This window comes from Phasianus colchicus, chromosome 26, assembly GCF_987193195.1.
Source record: "Phasianus colchicus chromosome 26, bPhaCol1.hap1.1, whole genome shotgun sequence".
Classification (NCBI taxonomy): Eukaryota; Metazoa; Chordata; class Aves; order Galliformes; family Phasianidae; genus Phasianus; species Phasianus colchicus.
In genome coordinates, this window is record NC_143461.1 from 5627807 (window position 1) to 5645008 (window position 17202).

At 63.4% G+C, this 17202-nt stretch overlaps 1 protein-coding gene across 2 annotated transcripts; it reads right to left on the reverse strand.

The window, feature by feature from the left end:
• Nucleotides 1-1174: 1174 nt before the first annotated feature.
• Nucleotides 1175-16624, reverse strand: JUP (junction plakoglobin). Of its 2 annotated transcripts, none has more exons than XM_031600666.2 (15): nucleotides 16562-16624; nucleotides 8125-8357; nucleotides 7027-7280; nucleotides 6554-6792; nucleotides 5890-6091; nucleotides 5412-5556; nucleotides 4823-4926; nucleotides 3687-4025; nucleotides 3269-3424; nucleotides 3039-3158; nucleotides 2772-2922; nucleotides 2559-2680; nucleotides 2350-2389; nucleotides 2078-2241; nucleotides 1175-2004 (listed from the first exon to the last, which is right to left on the reverse strand). In XM_031600666.2, the coding sequence occupies exons 2-14, from the start codon at nucleotides 8348-8350 to the stop codon at nucleotides 2096-2098; spliced, it is 2244 nt and encodes a 747-aa protein (XP_031456526.1). In that variant the 5' UTR covers nucleotides 8351-8357; nucleotides 16562-16624; the 3' UTR covers nucleotides 1175-2004; nucleotides 2078-2095. The 2 variants fall into 2 exon arrangements, with proteins under 2 accessions (XP_031456526.1, XP_089980972.1); XM_090124846.1 differs by lacking the exon at nucleotides 16562-16624 and adding an exon at nucleotides 16087-16107.
• Between the last annotated feature and the right edge of the window lie 578 nt (nucleotides 16625-17202).

A 17202-nucleotide genomic window follows, 5' to 3' on the forward strand; every position in this document is an offset into this window, starting at 1 on the left:
GCCAGAGGGCAACAGGCGGGACGGGACGGGGCGCTGCGGGGACTGAGGGCACTGCGGGCGCTGGGGGCGCCGGGGCCGGGTTCGGTACCTCTGCCCCTCAGCACCCCCGCTCTCGGGATCCCGGCAGAACCCCAGCGCGAGCACCCGGCGAGCAGCACTCGGAAAGCGGCATATAGGGACTCTATGGGCCGAGGGCTTTGCCCCATTGCCCATCACCGCAGCAGCTCTGTCGGACAGGGCCCCGCAGCCCTCCGGATGTGCGCTCCTTGCTGCCCGGCTCCCACGGCTCCCGGAAGACAGCTGTTGTTTTGCTCGGCTCCGATCCTGGCACGGGACAGAGCAGGAAGCGGGGCCGCATCCCTGCTGCACGAAGCTTGGCCGGGCCGCGAGGCTGAGCTCGGTGACGCAGGCCTGGAGCCAACCCCGCTTCCCCGCTCCTTTCTGCCTTCCGCCCCAGCTCGGGCCCTGCAGGCGTAAAGCTCGGGGCAGGGACACAGCCCCGAGTCGCCCCAGGCGCAGCAGACAGATGCTGAACCTCCCCGTCCCGTCCCTCAGCCTCCGCACGGCAGAGCTGTCACAAAGCGCGAGGGCGGAGCGGGGCATCGCAGCTCCTGTCTCCCAGCGCTGCGGCAGCAGAGCCCACCCCATCCCTGCGACAGCCACGGTGCCGAGCAGGGGGGACGCGGGGACACACGAGCAGATGGGCACCGTGAAGTTCGCGGGTAACTTTGGGAAGTTTCCACCTCTCAGCACGCTGCCAGCCTGGCGCCCAGAGCCGCTTCCACACCGCTCGCAGGGAGCAGCTGTCGCTGAGGTCTCCTTCCTCCATCTGTGCCGCTCATACCGCCCGGCTGCGGGAGTTTGGATGGGAGTCAATCACCGCTTTTAACCTCACCGCACGCAGCTCCATCCCGGCTCCGCTCGGCCGCAGTGCGCGTTTATCCCCCAGAGCTCATTAAAATGAGCTCCGCGCCACAGCAGAGCTGAGACGCCGGTGATGCTGCTTAATGAACAAACATCTTAATTACCAGGAGCTGCCGCCTCCTGGCAGAGCAGACATGCAGCCAGGACGGGGTGGGCGTGCAAACGACCCAGCGCCATACCTGATGATGCCCATCCCACCCCAGTGGACCCACAATCCCGGCTGACAAAGAAAAGGCTCACGACAACCCGGGGCTGGGGGGGTTATTTTATTCTTTGCTTTGGTCTATACAAAAACAACTTATAGAAATAATAAAATCTTCCCTTCCTGACCCACTGCAGTAACAGTCCGTCCACGGCCAGGCGGAGTGTTAGACCATCAGATCCAGAGCCTCTTCAGAAAAGTCATCAGATAAGGAAAGGGGACGGAAACACACCACTCACCAAAAGAAGGGGAAAGGGTTAAAATGTGCAACAGAGATCGGTACAGGAGGTACAGGACACGGTTCCTAATGCTGGAGTCACTCCTCTATGGGCACTGCGGGGACAAGTCAGCTCCCAGCAGCAGATCAGAGATCCAAACCACGGGCAGCCCCAGGGCTCCGGCTGCGGCTCCGTTTGTTCTCAGCAAACCCCGGGCTGCCCCTCTGACAGCAGTTTGCAGAAAACAAAGGGTTTCTCCCATCAGATCCCTTCCCTAGAACGTTAACACGCAGAACAAATCGTGGGGACGTTAGAAAGCACAAACTTAAAGACGGCAAAAGCCGTTGGCACCATATTAAAAATAAAAAGGAAATATATATATTCATAGAAAAGACTATTCTGCCAATGAAAGGTTGATAAAGATGCGGAATTTGTGTGTTTTAAAGCTTCAGAAACAGTATTTGGATGCTGGATGCGGCAGTAGGTGCTCGAAGCAGTCCGAGGAGGAAGGACCTGCACAGACCCACAGCGAAGAGAAAATAAAACAGAAAGATGAAACCTCTCGTGGGAATGGGGACGTTTGTCTTCAGGCACTTCTGTCTCCCGAGTCCTTCTCACGATTGCTCAGCTCTGAGGCCGCCCTCGGCACAGAGGAAACGCCTGCACAGAGGAGTGGGTGTCACTGTGGGCTTTGGGGAGTGGGACGCAGCCCCCCAGCCCCCCCGACCCCCACCTGTTGTTGTGCGGGCGGTCAGGCGAGCATGTGGTCGGCGAAGGGCGCGCGGACGCCGTCACTGTAGGCGTCCATGGGGTAATCTCCATCCATGTCCATGTGCATGTCGATGGGGTCCAGGGGGATGTCACCCGAGTACATGGGGCGGTAGCCAGGGTCCAGCTCTGCTGGGGGACAGGGACACTCAGTGCCTGTGGGTGACAGCCGCCCTCCCGGCTCCCATGGTGCTGAGAGGGACCGAGCGGCCACACGGACTGCAGGGCTGCACTCACCGTCCGAGTAGGGCTCATTGATGGGGATCATGCTCTGAGCCTGGGGAAGAAGGTGGCATGCTTTGAGATGTGGGGAACGAGCGCGTTGCACTCAGCATCCCCGTCCCATGAGCCAGAGCCACCACCTCCCCTCCCCCACCCAGCGCTGCCATGCAGGCACTGCTATGGGGCACAACGTGGCTGCCCCCTCCCCATCCCCACGTGCTCACCGCCTCCCACGCCGCGGGGTCGTGCTTGAAGAGCGAGTTGGTGAGCTCCACAGACACACGCTTCCTGTAGTCGGGGTTCTTGTCCTCGGAGATGCGGAAGAGCACGGCGGCCGCGTAGGTGGCTGTGGGGGGACAGGAGCTGAGCCGCTGTGGCAGGGCTCAGGGATCCACCTCGGCGAGCAGAGCCCAGCACGGGGCCGGGACTGCGCTCACCTGTTCCCTCATTCCTGGAATGCAGCAGCTCCATGAGTGGAGCTGAGGCCCCTTCGGCATCGATGGCATCGGCAGCCTCCTTGTCCTGGGCCAGCTCACACAGCACGCCGGCCGCCACGCGCTGGATGTTCTCCACCGGTGAGTAGAGAAGCTGCCAGGAGAGAGCAGGGCGGAGTGGGGCTGTGTCCGCAGTGCAGCCCTACATGGACACGTGTGCTCCCAGCAGCTGGGAGGCAGCACGGCACGGCCCCGTGTCCCAGCCCCTACCTGCACGAAGAGGGGGATGGTGTTGAGCCTGAAGATCTCCATGCGGTTCATGAGGTCCCGGGCCAGGATGTGCAGCGCTCCCGTGCAGCCCTCCACAATCTCCTCCATCTTGACGCCATCCTGCGAGGGGATGTGCGCTCAGATGGGTCCCCGTGCCGTGGTCCCATCGTGCACTGAGCATGGGGACAGACCCCGCCAGCTTGGGGACACCTGGCTGTGCCGGGACTCACCGTGTAGGGCTGCTGTGTGCCAGCTGCCACGTGACGCTGCGCATCCTGGTGAGCCTTCACCAGCAGCTGCACCAGGCGTGGGATGACGGCCGCCTCCTGCAGCGGGCCATGGTTGGCCGGGCACAGGGCCAGGTTGCGGATCAGCCCGATGGTGGCCTGCAGCGAGGGCACAGAGACTCATCAGGCGGGGACTAGAGGCACAGGGCGCCCTGCAGCCCCCCTGCAGCACAGGCTGCCTCAGGCTTCCTGCATCCTCCCACACCGGATCCTACACCCCCACAGCGGGGGGCGAGGATGGGTTTCACCGCAGCAGAGCACGAGCAATTTCCTCCCATTAGCAGCCATTAACTCGACGGAAACACAGCAGCCGATGCGTGCGGCTCCAGCTGCAGCCCCCCATGGCCCCCCCGCCCCGCACCTTGACCAGCGGCCACTGGTTGGGCTGGTTGAGCAGCTTGACGATGGCGGGGATGCCGTAGTTGAGCCGCACGGAGTTCTGCGCCATCTCTGCCTCGGGGTGCCGGCTGGTGAGGTGCCGCAGCGCGCACACGGCCGGCTCGGTGATGTCCTCCTTGTCGCCCGCCCGCAGGATGGTGTGGATCAGCGCCTCCACCCCGTTCGACTGTGTCACCAGGGTCTTGTTCTTGCTGTTGTTGCAGGTCAGGTTGGAGAGCGTGCCGGTGGCGCAGGTCAGCACATTGACATCATCAGAGCTCAACTGGTTCACCAGGATCTTGAGGACTCCATCCAGGCCCTCCTGCCGTAGCACAGACAGGGGTCAGAGCAGCTCCTCCCACCAGCCTGACCCTGCCTGGCTCCCGGGTGGGCTCCACCAAAACCCCTCCTGGGGGCTGCAGCTCTCGATGTGTGCAGAGGGGCTGTTCCCCCAGACCCCGCCCCCTCTCCCTCTTCCAGCTCCAGGCTCTCATCTCCCATAGCCACCAAGGCTGGTGCACCCCTGTCTGCACCCCAGTGCTCCCCAGCATCACTCTGGCAGCACAAGTGGCAGTGCTCAATGCGTACAGCTTTGCTCAGTTTAACATCCCCACCAGGTTTTTCCTGCTGGAAACACAGGAACAATACAGCCCCGGCTGCTGGGAGTGATGCAATGAGCGAGCATTACCAGAAGAATCCCATTGTGACTACAGTTCTGGCCCCAGCTGTGCAGGCAGTGCCAGGAAGGGGTTAAAGTGCTGCAGCCAGAGCCAGGGGACCGGCTGCACGCTTCCACCGCCAGCACAAATAGTTTCCACACTGCATCAGGCGCTAATCTGCAACCCGAGCACATGGGGAACACATCAGGAGGTGACGAAGGGCTGGAAGAGCTCAGAGCTGAGCCTTGGGCACCCCTCGGGCTCTGCATCCTCATGGGGCCGGGAGCTGGCGGGCAGCTGCACGATCAGGGTGTCTGGGGATGCTGCCGCAGCTGATCAGATGCAGAGCAACGTAAGGACAGCACTTCGGGATCAGCTTGGCATGGGCACGGGGCTCCACAGCTGGGAGGAGCTCCCCTAAAAGCTGAGCTGAACACAACACAGCAGCCCCCAGACCCACCTGTTTGGTGGCCACGTCAGAGAGGTTTCGCAGGGTCCAGAGACAGTTCTGCACCAGCCGGGGGCTGGAGCTGGTCAGGTGCTTGCCCAGAGCCTGCATGCCACCTGCCAGGGACACGAGACACTGTGTCTATAAATACTGACACACACAGCTCCCGGCAGAGAGGAAACGGAGCCGCAGCACCGTGCAGTGAGCACAGGCTGGGTGCCACCCGGCTGCCGCCTCCAACGCACCACGTCGCCGCGCGGCTCAGCAGAGGCTGACTGCTAAATGCGGAGCAGAGCAGCTCCTGCCCGCCAGCCAGGCTGGCTCCTGCCCACACACAGCCCCAAAAAGTGCCTCAGCAGCCACAAACCCAGACATGGGTGGTGGGACCCGGCGGCTCAAGGACTGCCGTGCCCCACAGGGCAGCTGTCCATGGGAGGGCTGCAGCAGCATGACCCTTTCTTGGGGCCCCAGGGGCCACACTCAGCACCCGGTGCACAGAGGGGTGGGGAGCAAGCAGCCAGCAGCAGTCGGTGCTGCGGGAGGGCGAGCGGCATCACCCCAAAAGCCCACCGACCTCAGGAGGCGGCCCCACAGCTCTTACCGGCCTCGACGATGGCGGGTTTGTTGCTGGGGCACACTGACAGCACCTTGAGCACCCGGCTGGTGGTCCACAGCAGCTTCTCGTAGTTGTAGCTGCGCATGATCTGCACCAGGGCTTGGGGGCCTCCGTTGGCCAAAATGATCAGCTGCAAGGTAAGCAGGCAGGGTCAGGGCCAGGGTGCGGGCAGCACCATGTATTGCAGACCCTCGGGACGTGCAGCATCACCCACCCAGGGAGCAGACCTTGCTGCCCCGCAGGGCTGCAGAGCTCACGCATGGGAGGAGAGCAGCAGCTCAAGCACAAAGACAGAAGCATGGCTCTGAGCAGCAGAGGCAGAACCAGACATGCCGACCAACTGGCCACATTGGGACTGTTTGTGCAGGTGGGGACACAGCACTGCGAGGGCTCAGGCGTGATGCTGAGGTGGTGGCAGCTGTCCCTTCCCCACCCTGCCAGGACCCCCAAGCCATGGGCTCACCTTGCTCTCCTGGTTCCCGTAGGCGAGCAGCTGCAGGCAGTCGGTGGTGATGGCCAGAAACTTGGGGTTGTTCTTGTTCAGCAGTGGCACCATCTTCTGCAGCCCGTCAGCCAGGCGCACGGCCATCTTGGCACCCTCCTGGTAGAGCAGCAGGTTGTGCAGCGTGGTGATGGCGTAGAAGAGGACTGACTCGACCGGCGAGCTGCGGGCGGCACGGAGCCACGTCAGCACAGTGTGGGCACCCTGGCTCTGCCCCCCCCAGCATGGCCCCAAGCTCCTGGTGGTGCCCACCGCTGCTCCGCCCCATGGGCACTGCCAGGCAGGAGCATCTCCTTGGGGTCCACTGGGACACACTGCTGGCTCACAGTCACCTTGTTGGCCGCCAGGACCCCCAGGTCCTTTCTGCAGAGCTCCTCTCCAGCAGCTCAGCCCCCAGCCTGTACTGATATGTGTGGTTATTCCTCCCCAAGTATAGGACTCTACATTTGCCTAAAGCCCCACCCTGCCTGGCCCTGGGCAGCCCAAGGGGTAGAGCACCCACAGCTGCTCCGGGAAGCATCCCAGGACCTAACTGTTCTCATAGTAAGGAATTTCTTCCTTTTACCTAATTTCAACTCATCCTTTTTCAGTTTAAGCCCATCCCCTCCTGTCCAGCCCCCTGTACCTGAGCATCCTGACAAGGGCCGGGATGCCGCCAGACTTGAAGATGGAGAGCAGCCCCTCGCGGTGGTGGGAGAGGTTGTGCAGGATGCTGGTGGTGCAGCGCGCTGTGTCCAGGTCGCTGGTGCTCTGCATGGTGCGCACCACAGCCGCCACGATCTGAGATGACTGCATCAGGGCACGGCGGGACGCTTCCTTCTTGGAGAGCTGGTTCACAATCATGGCTGCTTTGCTGACAACCACCTGCAGTGGGGAGAGGAGTCAGGGGTGTTTGGGGGTCCTGGGGCACACCGGGATTCCTGCACCAATGTGTTGCCCTGCGCCGAGGCTGCTGGTTTTAACAACTTGCTCGCCTTGCTCCAGGAGCTACACTGCAGCATAAGGACAGACCCACAGCACAGAGCTGGGAAGGAGGTGGTGGGAAGGATGCCCCAGGAGTCCTGAAACTCAAAGCCCAAGCAAAGCATGCTTGCTTACCGGGTCCTCGTCGTTGAGCAGCTTGGTGAGCTCTGGGATGGCGCGGGTGGCCAGCTCGGCATCATCCTGGTAGTTGATCAGGTGCACGATGGCTGACTTCAGCATCTGTGAGGGCTCTGCCAGGCGCTGCACGTTGGTCTGCTGCCCTTCCACCTGCGTGGTGATGAGCAGTGAGCGGTCCTCCACCGTCTCGGGGTACATGGCAGCACGGACACGCTGAGCCCGGGTCATGGCCAGCTGAGCCTCCATGTCGGCTGTGGGGAGAGGGAGAGACAGTGTGAGGCTGGGCTCTCCTGCAGGAGTGCTCCCAGCACTGCTTCCCGGTTGCAGTGAGCCCAGCATGATGCCACCCGCCCCGTCAGCAGTCCTGGCACGTCCTGCAAGGAGCCATTGCTTCCAGTGTAAACAGATACGGCAGTACAGAGATAAGGCAACACTTAATTAGGCAGTATGATTAAGCAATTGTCACACAAGGCCTGTTAATTAAAAAATTAAGGGTATTTTCAACTTGGGACCAGCTGGCACTGGGGATTAGGAAAAGGACACAGAGCCCTCCCAGGCCAAGGCTGCAGGAATGGGCACAGCAGGAGCAGACCCATCACAGACCCACGTTCCCCCCAGCACAGGACAGGCACCAAGCAGAGCTCTGCTCCCAGGGAACTGCAGCTCTGTCCTCAAGGACCCATCTCTGGGGCGGAACCAGCACAGCTCTGCCCTCTTTTTGGGGACAGGATGAGGGGAAGCATCTCCTCCGGCACCGCAGGCTATGCCCATGTGGCTGCACCCCGGCTGTCAGGTTTGTGGCACACACCGGCAGCTCACAGCCGTGCCAAGGCAGCTTCCCAAGCAGGGACACCGGAGCAGACGCCGACCCGTGGGCTGGGACCTGCTGCCCTCCCCAGAGCCAGCCAAGTGGCTGCAACATGTGCTCAGCTCAGCACGGCGCGGGGCTGGCTGCGTGCCCTCAGTACAGGGAAGGAGGGCAGCAGGAGGGGATTTCAGGCAGCAGCAGCTCACAGGAAGGCTGTGTGGAGCAGTGCCCAGCGGGAACACGGCAACAGCCCCGGGGAAGGCAGCAGCAGAGCCCCCCGCCCCTACCTTGTGCTTGGCTCTGGCCCTGGCCGCCGCCCTGGCAGTAGCTGGTGGTGGTGGTCTTCTTGATGGTGTACTGCTTCCCGTACACCTCGTCGTCGTCCCCCATGCACTTGCTGCTGACGGAGGGAACCTGGGTGTTGACACCTGAGTGGATGCCCGAGTCGTAGGTGTAGGTCTGCTGCCACTCCGTCACCTTGATGGGCTGCTCCATCATGTTCATCACCTCCATGGCTGCACTGCGGGGCACAGGGGAGCGTCAGAGCCCGGCCCCGCAGATCGCTATCTGCCCTCCTCCCCCAAGCGAGATGAAAGGCAGCCCCGCCATGACGAACCCACAGCCATGACGAACCCACAGCTCAGCACTTTGCTGCTCCTGTTCAGACACGAACCGCGGCTGCAGCGGAGCTCAGCCAGCGCCTGCCACGCAAAACCGCGTCCCAGCAGCAAATGGGCCACGGTGCTTACAGGCTGCTTTCTGCAACGGGAGCTGAGCACGAGGCTGAGCCCTCAAGAATGAGGTAAACCCTTTGAGCGGATGCTCCTAAAACTCCTAAAAATAAACAGGCAGACCCACGGCATACTCAGGGCTGGCTCCTGGCAGCACCGGGCTGGGGGACACCAGCGTAACCCCCACCGATCCCCCCCCTCTCCATGAGCAGCTCAGGGCAGGAACCCGGCACGGAGTCCTGAGGGGGGAGGGCAGTCCCAGCAGCACCGGGCGCTGTTATCGCAGCAGGGCAGCGGTGCTGGCACAGCCCCAGCACAGAGGCTCGCAGCGCTGGGGGGCAGCGCTGGGAACACTCCGGGCACGGGAACCCCGCACCCAACCCCGACACGGGAGGCTCCGGGAGCAGAGGGCGAGCCGGGCCCCACGGGAGGTCCCACGTAGACAGGAGCTGCGCCCGCCCGCAGCCGCCCGCATGGCGATGCTGTGAGTCACCGCGGGGCTGACGCTGCTCCTCGGCAGCCTGCAGCAGCTGTCGGCCGGCAGGGAGGTGCCGAAAGACGAGCCCTGCTTCCAGCCCTGCTGTCCGCACTGGGGGTCGGGGCACCTCGACCCCAAACGCGCTGCAGGGACAGAGTAGCCCCAAGCCCCCACCAACGCAGCCTGGGCTTGCTTTAGAGCAGGGCTGGGTTTCTGCTGTCTGCAGGATGGGGATCTGGGGGAGCGGAGGAGGGGGGTCACAGCTCCACAAGCACAGGGGGCAGGAGGCTGAGTAACCGACCCCACGCAGCCCCCGGCCCGTCGCCACGCACGAGGCCGCACGGAGGGGATGAGTCAGAGTTTCAGACTCGAGGAGCAGCGCTGCCCAGCAGAGGCGTAACCACCACCTGAGCACGCAGCGCCGGGACGGCCGTGGGCCCCCGCTGCAGCCCAGAGCTCGGGGAGTCCCGCAGGGTCGGCTCCCGCCCGGAGCGAGGGGCGGCAGGAGAAGCCCCCGGCCCCGCACCGCCCGGCTGAGTCAGGGCGTCGGGTGGTGCCGGGACGCGAATTGCGCACGGGGGGGTTGGGGATGCCGGGCGGCGCGCACGGGCTTGGCGCGGCTCGCCCCAGCGCTGCGGGCTGTTCCCAGCAGAACGAGCGGCACAGCCCCACACTCACGGGGAAAACATCCCGGCCAGGTACGGAGAACTCCTTCCTGCTGAGCAGCTGTGGGGCACAGAGAGCCGGAGCGCTCCGCATCCCGCCACCCCCCCAGCAGCCTTCCTGGAAGCAGGGCAGGGTGCCGCTCATCAATTCGATGTTTTCCGAGCTGTAAAGCAGCACTCCGCACACTCAGTACCGCTCCGACTTTAATGGCTTGTGCATAATGCATGTTTATAAAGCAGTGAGAGGCAGCCCCGCTAATGGAGGCTTTTGGGGGGGGGTTATTCCCATGGCAGGGGCTGCGTGCTCTGATCAATGCAGCAGAGATGTGGGGGTGATGCTGCACTGTGGGGCCCAGCACCCAGCCAGGACCCTGCAGCCAAGCCCCAGTGCACACACAGGAGCTGCCCCCATCTGGTCACTGCGGCCACGAAGTCGGAGCCCCCAGACGCTGCTGGGAGCCTGATAAAGGCAGCACCAACACAGCCACTCACCAACGGGTCCTGGGGGGCTCATCCCCCTCCCCCTGCAGCAGAGATAAGTGCAGGCCCTGGTGCCATCCGGAGCAGCTGACACCAGAGGGCTGCATGGTGCCCACACAGCCCCATAGCAGCACGCAGAATCTGGGCAGCAGCCACAGGAACCCACCAGGTCCCCACAGCCCCACTTGGAAAGCTGCCCTGGATGGACAAAGCCAAAAGTGTTAATGCTTCAGAGCCCAGGTCCCACACATGGCACAGAGCTGCTAGGAGGGACCAGTTCTCATCTGCACACAGCCAGTCAACCTGCAATGCTGTTCTGCAATTACTGGCATATGATAGACACTTCATTTCCCAAGCATTCCTGAGTCTGGCTCAGACACTGACTTCTTACACAGCAGTTCATCACAAACACGATGCAGTCTCCCCCCCTTCCCTGCACTCCTCCCTGTCTACACTGTGACACCCAAGGTGAGCTGAGCTGCTGAGATGCAGGATGAGCTCAGGAGATCTGATAGGAACAGCTACAATCAGGAGAATGGGTCCACACCAATGAGCACAGGCTGAACTAACAGCCCCACTCAGCACAGGGAGGCACAGCTGGCCCAGCACCACCCCAGTGATGGACATTGCAGGTTTGCTCAAAGCCATGGTGAAGCTGATGGCACACAAAGTGATGTTTTTGAGCCCTGCAGCACACATCCCACTCCTCTCTCAGAGGGGCAGGCACCAGACAGGCTTTTTCTGTCCCCATCCCTCAGCAGGGACCAGAGGCACCCGGTGACACTACAGGCAGGGAATGGCAGCTTGGCCCTCTTCGACCTTCAGTATTATCTGATCACTGCAGCCAGCATTGGTGCCTCTGGTGCTGCTGAACAGTTCGCACTGGAGCACGAGTGGGACCCTCTGCCTCCCTCCCAGCTCAAGAGTCAGGAATGGGGCAACGAAGGACTCGGCAGCTCACACAAGGAGAGGAACACCTGGGGCATACCCCAGTAGCTCTGGAAGGGCACAGTGCACAGAGGCAGGCGAGGACTGGGGCTGGGAAAAGGTTAAACCCTCTCCTCCTGCTTCCTGGAGCCAGGCATCCTGGTGAAGAAACAGGGGAAGCTGCTGCACAGCCCGGCCAGAAGGCTCCTCCAGGCTTGTTTGATCAGCAGCCAGACAGCATCATCCCCCCCCCTAAAGGCCCCCCCAGACTGTCTGCAGGGGAAGTCTCCAGTAAACACCTCCCCCCCCACAGCCCCTTCCTGCAGCTCCCGTGACAGCAGGCAGGACAGATGCAGCAGCATCCACAGCCGGTGCTGATTTACAGCCGAGCTGCCCAGCACAGCAGCGGGGATGCGATAAGCAGAGCCTCACGCAGAGGTAAGGACTGCTTGGGCTCCCCTCGCCCTGCAGTGCTGGCGGTGGGCTCACAGGGCTGCACTGCTCAGCAGCCCCCGCAGCACCGCATCCCATCACAGGAGGCTCCGCTCCCTGAGCTGTTGGTGGCGCGAGGCGCCGACTGTGGGCAGCAGCACTGGAGCTGCCTGACCCCCAGCACACAGAACAAAGCACAGCACCAGAGCTGCGCTGTGCACCAGCAGTGAGCTGGGCTGCAGGAAGCATGCGAGCAACTGCAACTACAGCCACTGAGGCTTTTAAAGAAAGGAGAGAGACATTTAACGCAATTCAACAAATACAGGGTAAGAAAGGGCAATTTCAGAAGCGCTCCTGTTGTGCATCAGTGACCTCTGCCCTTCCCACCTGCCCAGACAGCACAGCAGTGCCAGAGCAGCCACGTCCCACGGCTGGCACCACTGCTAACAACTGGGCCAGAGCTTCAATGGGCTTTAACAGGATCCATCAGAAGAACAAATGGCACAGGGAAGGAGAGAACGGCACTTCTCAGACGTCCCCAGCATCGAGGGGCTGCGTTACATCAGCTCTGTGCTGGCACGGGCTGCTCCCATGAGGGCTTTGCAGCACAGATAACTCAAAGGGAATGAGAGCAGACTGAAGTTTAACGAGGAGCGGCCATCCCGGAGCCGTGCACCGCAGCCCTGCCCTTGGCTGCCCGCTGACAAAGCAGCTGAGCACACCGCCTTTGTTTGGTGCTCAGCCCCCCCCGGCCCCACTGCCCACCAGAGCCCCACATCTCCGCCCCACAGAGGGCTGCTGACAGCTCCGGCGCAGACAAGAGCGGGCTGTCACGTTCTGGCACTGCCAGCACACAGGGACAAGGTGCTCTGCTGCACATTCCTGTCATGACAGCGCACAGCACCGCCGCGCAGCAGACAGGCCTGTCTCTATCTGTCTCTATTCACCACGAGGCTGAGCCATTGGTGCGGCACCGCGCAGCCCCACTGCACGCAGAGCCCAGCTCCCACACAGCTCCCCACGGCAGCTGATGGAGCACCAAGCAGCGCCCAGAGCAGCGCTCCCACAAGGCACACAGCCACCGTTCAAAGCACTGCTCCCGGCACAAAGCCCGGCACCCCCCGCCAGCTCCAGCAGCGCCCACGTCCCCCCGCACGGCTCTGCCCACACTGGGGACCCTCACACCCCACGCAGCCGCTGCCCTGGCTCCTTCCCAGGTGGAGAACAGCTCTGAGCCTCCCTCCGCCCTCGGAGCCAACACCCATCCCCTGCCATGAGCAGGAGCCGCTCCCGCACGTGGAAGCCGCGTCCCACCCCACCCTGCCCCATCCTGGGAACGGCGCGGCGATCCCACACTGCGGCCTCACCCCTCTGCCCGCCCCACCAGCGTGGCCGACAGGGGAGGCGCCCCCACCGCCCAGCAGGGCGCATCCCCTCAGCAAGAAGAATTCCCACATCTCACGAGGAACACGGGAGGGGAGGATGGGAGCTCGCCATTCGCCTGTGAAAAGGAGAGCTGGCACAGTGCAATTAATCACAATAACTCCATCTGGATAAGAAAAAAAAAATATTTTGTTTTAAAGAGCACCAAGAACAAGTTGTCCTTTATGAACGCGATAATTGCAGGCTTTTAGGATTTCAGCTTGGAGGCTCACGTGTGTTTCCAGACACCATAATGGTGTCTATCAGCACAGGGCTCTGCCACCCGGCCCCAGATCTGCCAGGAGAGCGGGCTGAGAGGGAGGGAAGCAGGGCTGAAGGCTGCTGCGCCCCAGCTTAATTTCCCCATCCAATTGCATTACATCTGCAAAGTTCAAATGTTTCACAGGGAATTATCGCCAACACCCGTCAGCACACAGCCTGTCGGAGCAGGTTAATGATTTGTCACCAGGGCTCGGCCGGGTGTCACTGTGATTACAGCAGCACTCTTACAGCAGCCAAAGGTCTCCGCCACCAGCAAAGTGAATGCTCCTGGCCTGTGATCCCGACCCTGCGTCTGCACAGAGCAGCACAGCAGCACATCCCTGAGACCGTGGGGATGTGGATAAAGGAGTGGGATCGCTGCTGGCACCGAGGTGGGGATTGGCACAGCCCTGCCAGCATGGAACAGCTGTGCCATCAGCCAGCAGCACAGCTGTATTACGGTGCCAGGGCTTCACACTGCTGCTAGAGGAGCTCAGCTCTACACCTGCCCTCCCCCCAACAGACCCCTGCCCAACGCATAGAAATGATGCCACAAGGCCAATTCCAGTCCTAGCTGCAGTGCTGCATGACCCCTGCTGTGCATCTCCGCAGCACTGGGGGAATGGGTCAGGTCAGCAGCTATGGGATATTCAGAGAGCACTGAGCATCCCAAGCAGTTCCCAGCACAGCTCAGCACCCCGAGCCAACAGGAGCTCTGCTCCAGCACAAGGCGCCTGCCCTTTGCGTAAAGGGATTTTAGATCCGAGCAACTCGAGCATTATGAAATGCCTCCAGGCCTGTCAGCAGCTGCAGAAAAACCAACCAGGGATGGCAGATTTGGAGAGAGATCTCAAACCTATCTAATTAGAAACATCTTGCCCCTCACTCCTCCTGCACTCCCCTCACCACCCTTACACAGCACACTGCACACAAGGGGGGAGCACAGCCAGCTCCCACCCCACCGAGGCAGGAGGATGCAGTGGCCCAGCAGGCTCCTGAGCCCAAAGCCAGCGCAGGGCGAGCAAACACTAAGGACAACCCATAGGAAGCACAGCAAGGGCTGATGCAGGACAAGGAGGGAGCGTGCGAGGATGATGAAGCATGCACAGACCCAGACCCCAAAGCTTTGGGTGCACCACACCACCCTTGCAGCACATGGGACTCGGGAGCACTCAGCAGAGCAGGCAGCAACACGCCAAACATGGCATTCAGGGCTGTGCTGGGCCGTCCTTCAGCTGGCAGCACAGGATGCAGCTTTGGAGCATTCTGCAGCTCAGTGCTGGCCAGCAGCACTGTAAGCACAGATGTGTTTTTAAGCTGCTTAGGTCAAGTTTTAAGACTCCTTTGGCAGCCTCTCCCACGCGCAGACAGCATGCCTGCTCCATCCCCAAACACCCAACCCCATCCCTGGGAAACGGGGTAAACCCAACCCTGGTGGAGCTGGAAATGCTGCCTCAGCTCAAGCACTGCATCCTCCAGGGCTGACTGCGAGCCAGGCGCTGCCAGCAGCGCACAGCCCCGTGGGGGACACCCCTGGTCCCAGGGGACCAACTGCGACCCACAGCTGCCACCCAGACCCCAGTCGCTGCTGATTCCGGGCACAGCCTTAAAGCACCGAGGTGGAAAAGCACCACCTGCAACAGAGGTCAGAGCTGGCAACTGTGCCACAAGAGTCTGCCAAGGCAGACTTGCATTGCTTCAATAGAAATGAAACTTCTTTTTAACTTTTGCTAATTAGAAGCCAGCCTAATTTAAAATTTCAAGACCAGCGTGAGCTGTGGTACAGACACTTAAATTAGAGCCCTGTGAGCTCCCAGTGCAGCCCCCGTGCTGCAGCTGCACAGGGCAGCTCCTTCCCTGCAGGCTGCTACCTGCACCCCCATCTGGCTGGGGGTCTGATGCGGGGAACAAGGAGGAATTCACAGGAGGAGGGCAGCACCCAACCTTAACGCTAAAGCACAGCACTGGGATCAGAGACGAAACTCCGTGGTCTCCAATTGCGAACAGAGCACGAGCAGCACCGCCACCAACAGCGCCCGCTGGGACCCACACGGGGACCGGGCACGGGCCGCTCGCATGCCTGCATCCCCGCCGTCCCCAGGGGAGTGGCTGCAGCACCAGACAATGGAGTGGGAGCCATTGTTTGTGGGGGCGGGGGGAGAGCGGCCTGCAGCCCCCCCCACGCTTCCGCCAGCGCTTCCCCACCGCCAGAGCTGGGTAGCTGCAGTGCAGCCCCCCCCGGCAGCTCCTCACCGCCCACTGAATGGCACCAGGGCCGGGATAACACGACCCCGGCCACCGCCAGCCGGGTTTCGCGCAGGCGCGTCCCATGCCCACCTGTTTAAGCCAAGTTCGCTGCCAAATGGGTTTTTCATACCACTTTGTGGAAATCCTCCAAAGCGGTGAACGATTACAGCCTTCAGAGGTGGGAGGACACCTAATGGCTGCTCCCCTCCGCAGACCGCCCAGCGCGCGCCCACAAGGGCACAGGAGGGGACCCGTGCCTTCTCCAGCCCCGCAACGCACCGGACCGCGCGTCACCCCGCCGCGGGCGGGCAGGGGGCAGCGCGGGGACACAGCGCGGGGACGCAGCCCCGGCACGGGGGCAGAGGGGTCCCGGGGCACCGCCGCCCAGCACCGGTGGGACAGCGGCCGCCCGCAGCGCCCAACGCCGGCAGGACGCGGGGACAGCGCTGAGGTCACCGCCGCTCCCTCCCGCCCCGGGCTGCGCCCCTGGAGGCGCCCACGCTCCCACGCGTCCCCCCGCGCGCAGCCCACGCCTTCCTCCGCGGGCAACTCCCAGCACCGGCTCCGCGTTATCCTTTCATCTGCCTGATTAATTAAGCTAATCACCCGGCGAACGCAACGACAGCGTTCCCCGCGCTCAGCCGAGTTCCGCTCCCCTCGACGTTCGCTGTCAGCGGCCCGCGGGGCTCCCGGTGGGAGGAAGGGCTCCTTCTCCTTCGTTCTCCTCCTCCTCCTCCTCCTCCCCCCTCCCGCAGCACGGACCGCTCCCCGCAGGCTGCACGGGGCAGGTGCGCGGCTCTCGGGCGGGGCGCGGCGGAACGGCCGCCCCGGGAGCAGCGCCCACTGCCGGCCCGGCCGGAGCCGAGCCCTGCCGGGAGCGGAGCCCCGGACCGGTCGGACGGGATGCGCGCGGCCGGGCGCGGCGGCTGCCCCGGAGGGGAGCGGCACAGCCCGGCCCCGAAACAACGCGCGGCGCCGGGAGCCCCTCGAGCCCGGTACCCCCAGCCCAGCCCCGCGATGCCCCGCACGTACCGGAACCCGCCGCCGCCGCCCCGGCCCCGGCCCCGCCCGCCCCGCTCACCTCGCACCGCTCCCCGCGCGGGCACTGCCGCCCGCCCCGCTCCTGCCCGAACAAAAGGCGAGCGGCGCCCCGCCCCTCCCCGCCCCGCCCCGCCTAGCGCCGCCCGTCCGCCATTGGTTCTCCTGCCCGTCCGTCCTCACCGCGGCGGGACGGGCCCCGCCCCCTCCCCTTGTTTATCCGCTCTCCATTGGTGGGGACGCGGCCGCCCCCCGCGCGCCGGGAGGTGATTGGGCGGCGGGGCGGGGGCGGGGCGAGGGCGGGTGGGGAAGGGCGTGCTCGCACGAAGGGCCCACCTGGGTGACGTCAGGGGGCGGCGCGGCTCCGCCGCGATGTTTCGCCCGGAACGGAACCGGGCGGGTTGGGCGCGCGGCGGACCCGGAGCGGCTCGGGGCTCCCGGGGGCGGTTTTGGCCGAACAATCGCGGCGAGCGGAGCGCAGCCCAGCGGGGCTCGGCCCGAGGGGGCGGCGCTGCGGGTCGGAGCGGGGAAGCCCCGCAGCCGGCGCAGGGCGGGGAGCCGCCGGCAGCGCCCGTCCCTTCCCTGCCCCGGGGCCAACGCCGTGATTCAGCCTCTCGGTTTCAGTCTTCGTAGCCAAGTCCCGGTGCGGAGCGGGGCCGCGTGCTGCCAGCCCCTCGACGCCCG

Excerpts from the sequence above, each read along its gene's own strand:
- JUP (XM_031600666.2), bottom strand. The coding sequence starts at position 8,350 with ATGGAGGTGATGAACATGATGGAGCAGCCCATCAAGGTGACGGAGTGG. Across the intron at positions 4,026-4,822 it reads CTGACGTGGCCACCAAACAG|GAGGGCCTGGATGGAGTCCT; the intron begins GTGGGTCTGGGG and ends GTGCTACGGCAG. Across the intron at positions 2,242-2,349 it reads CAATGAGCCCTACTCGGACG|AGCTGGACCCTGGCTACCGC; the intron begins GTGAGTGCAGCC and ends GTCCCCCAGCAG.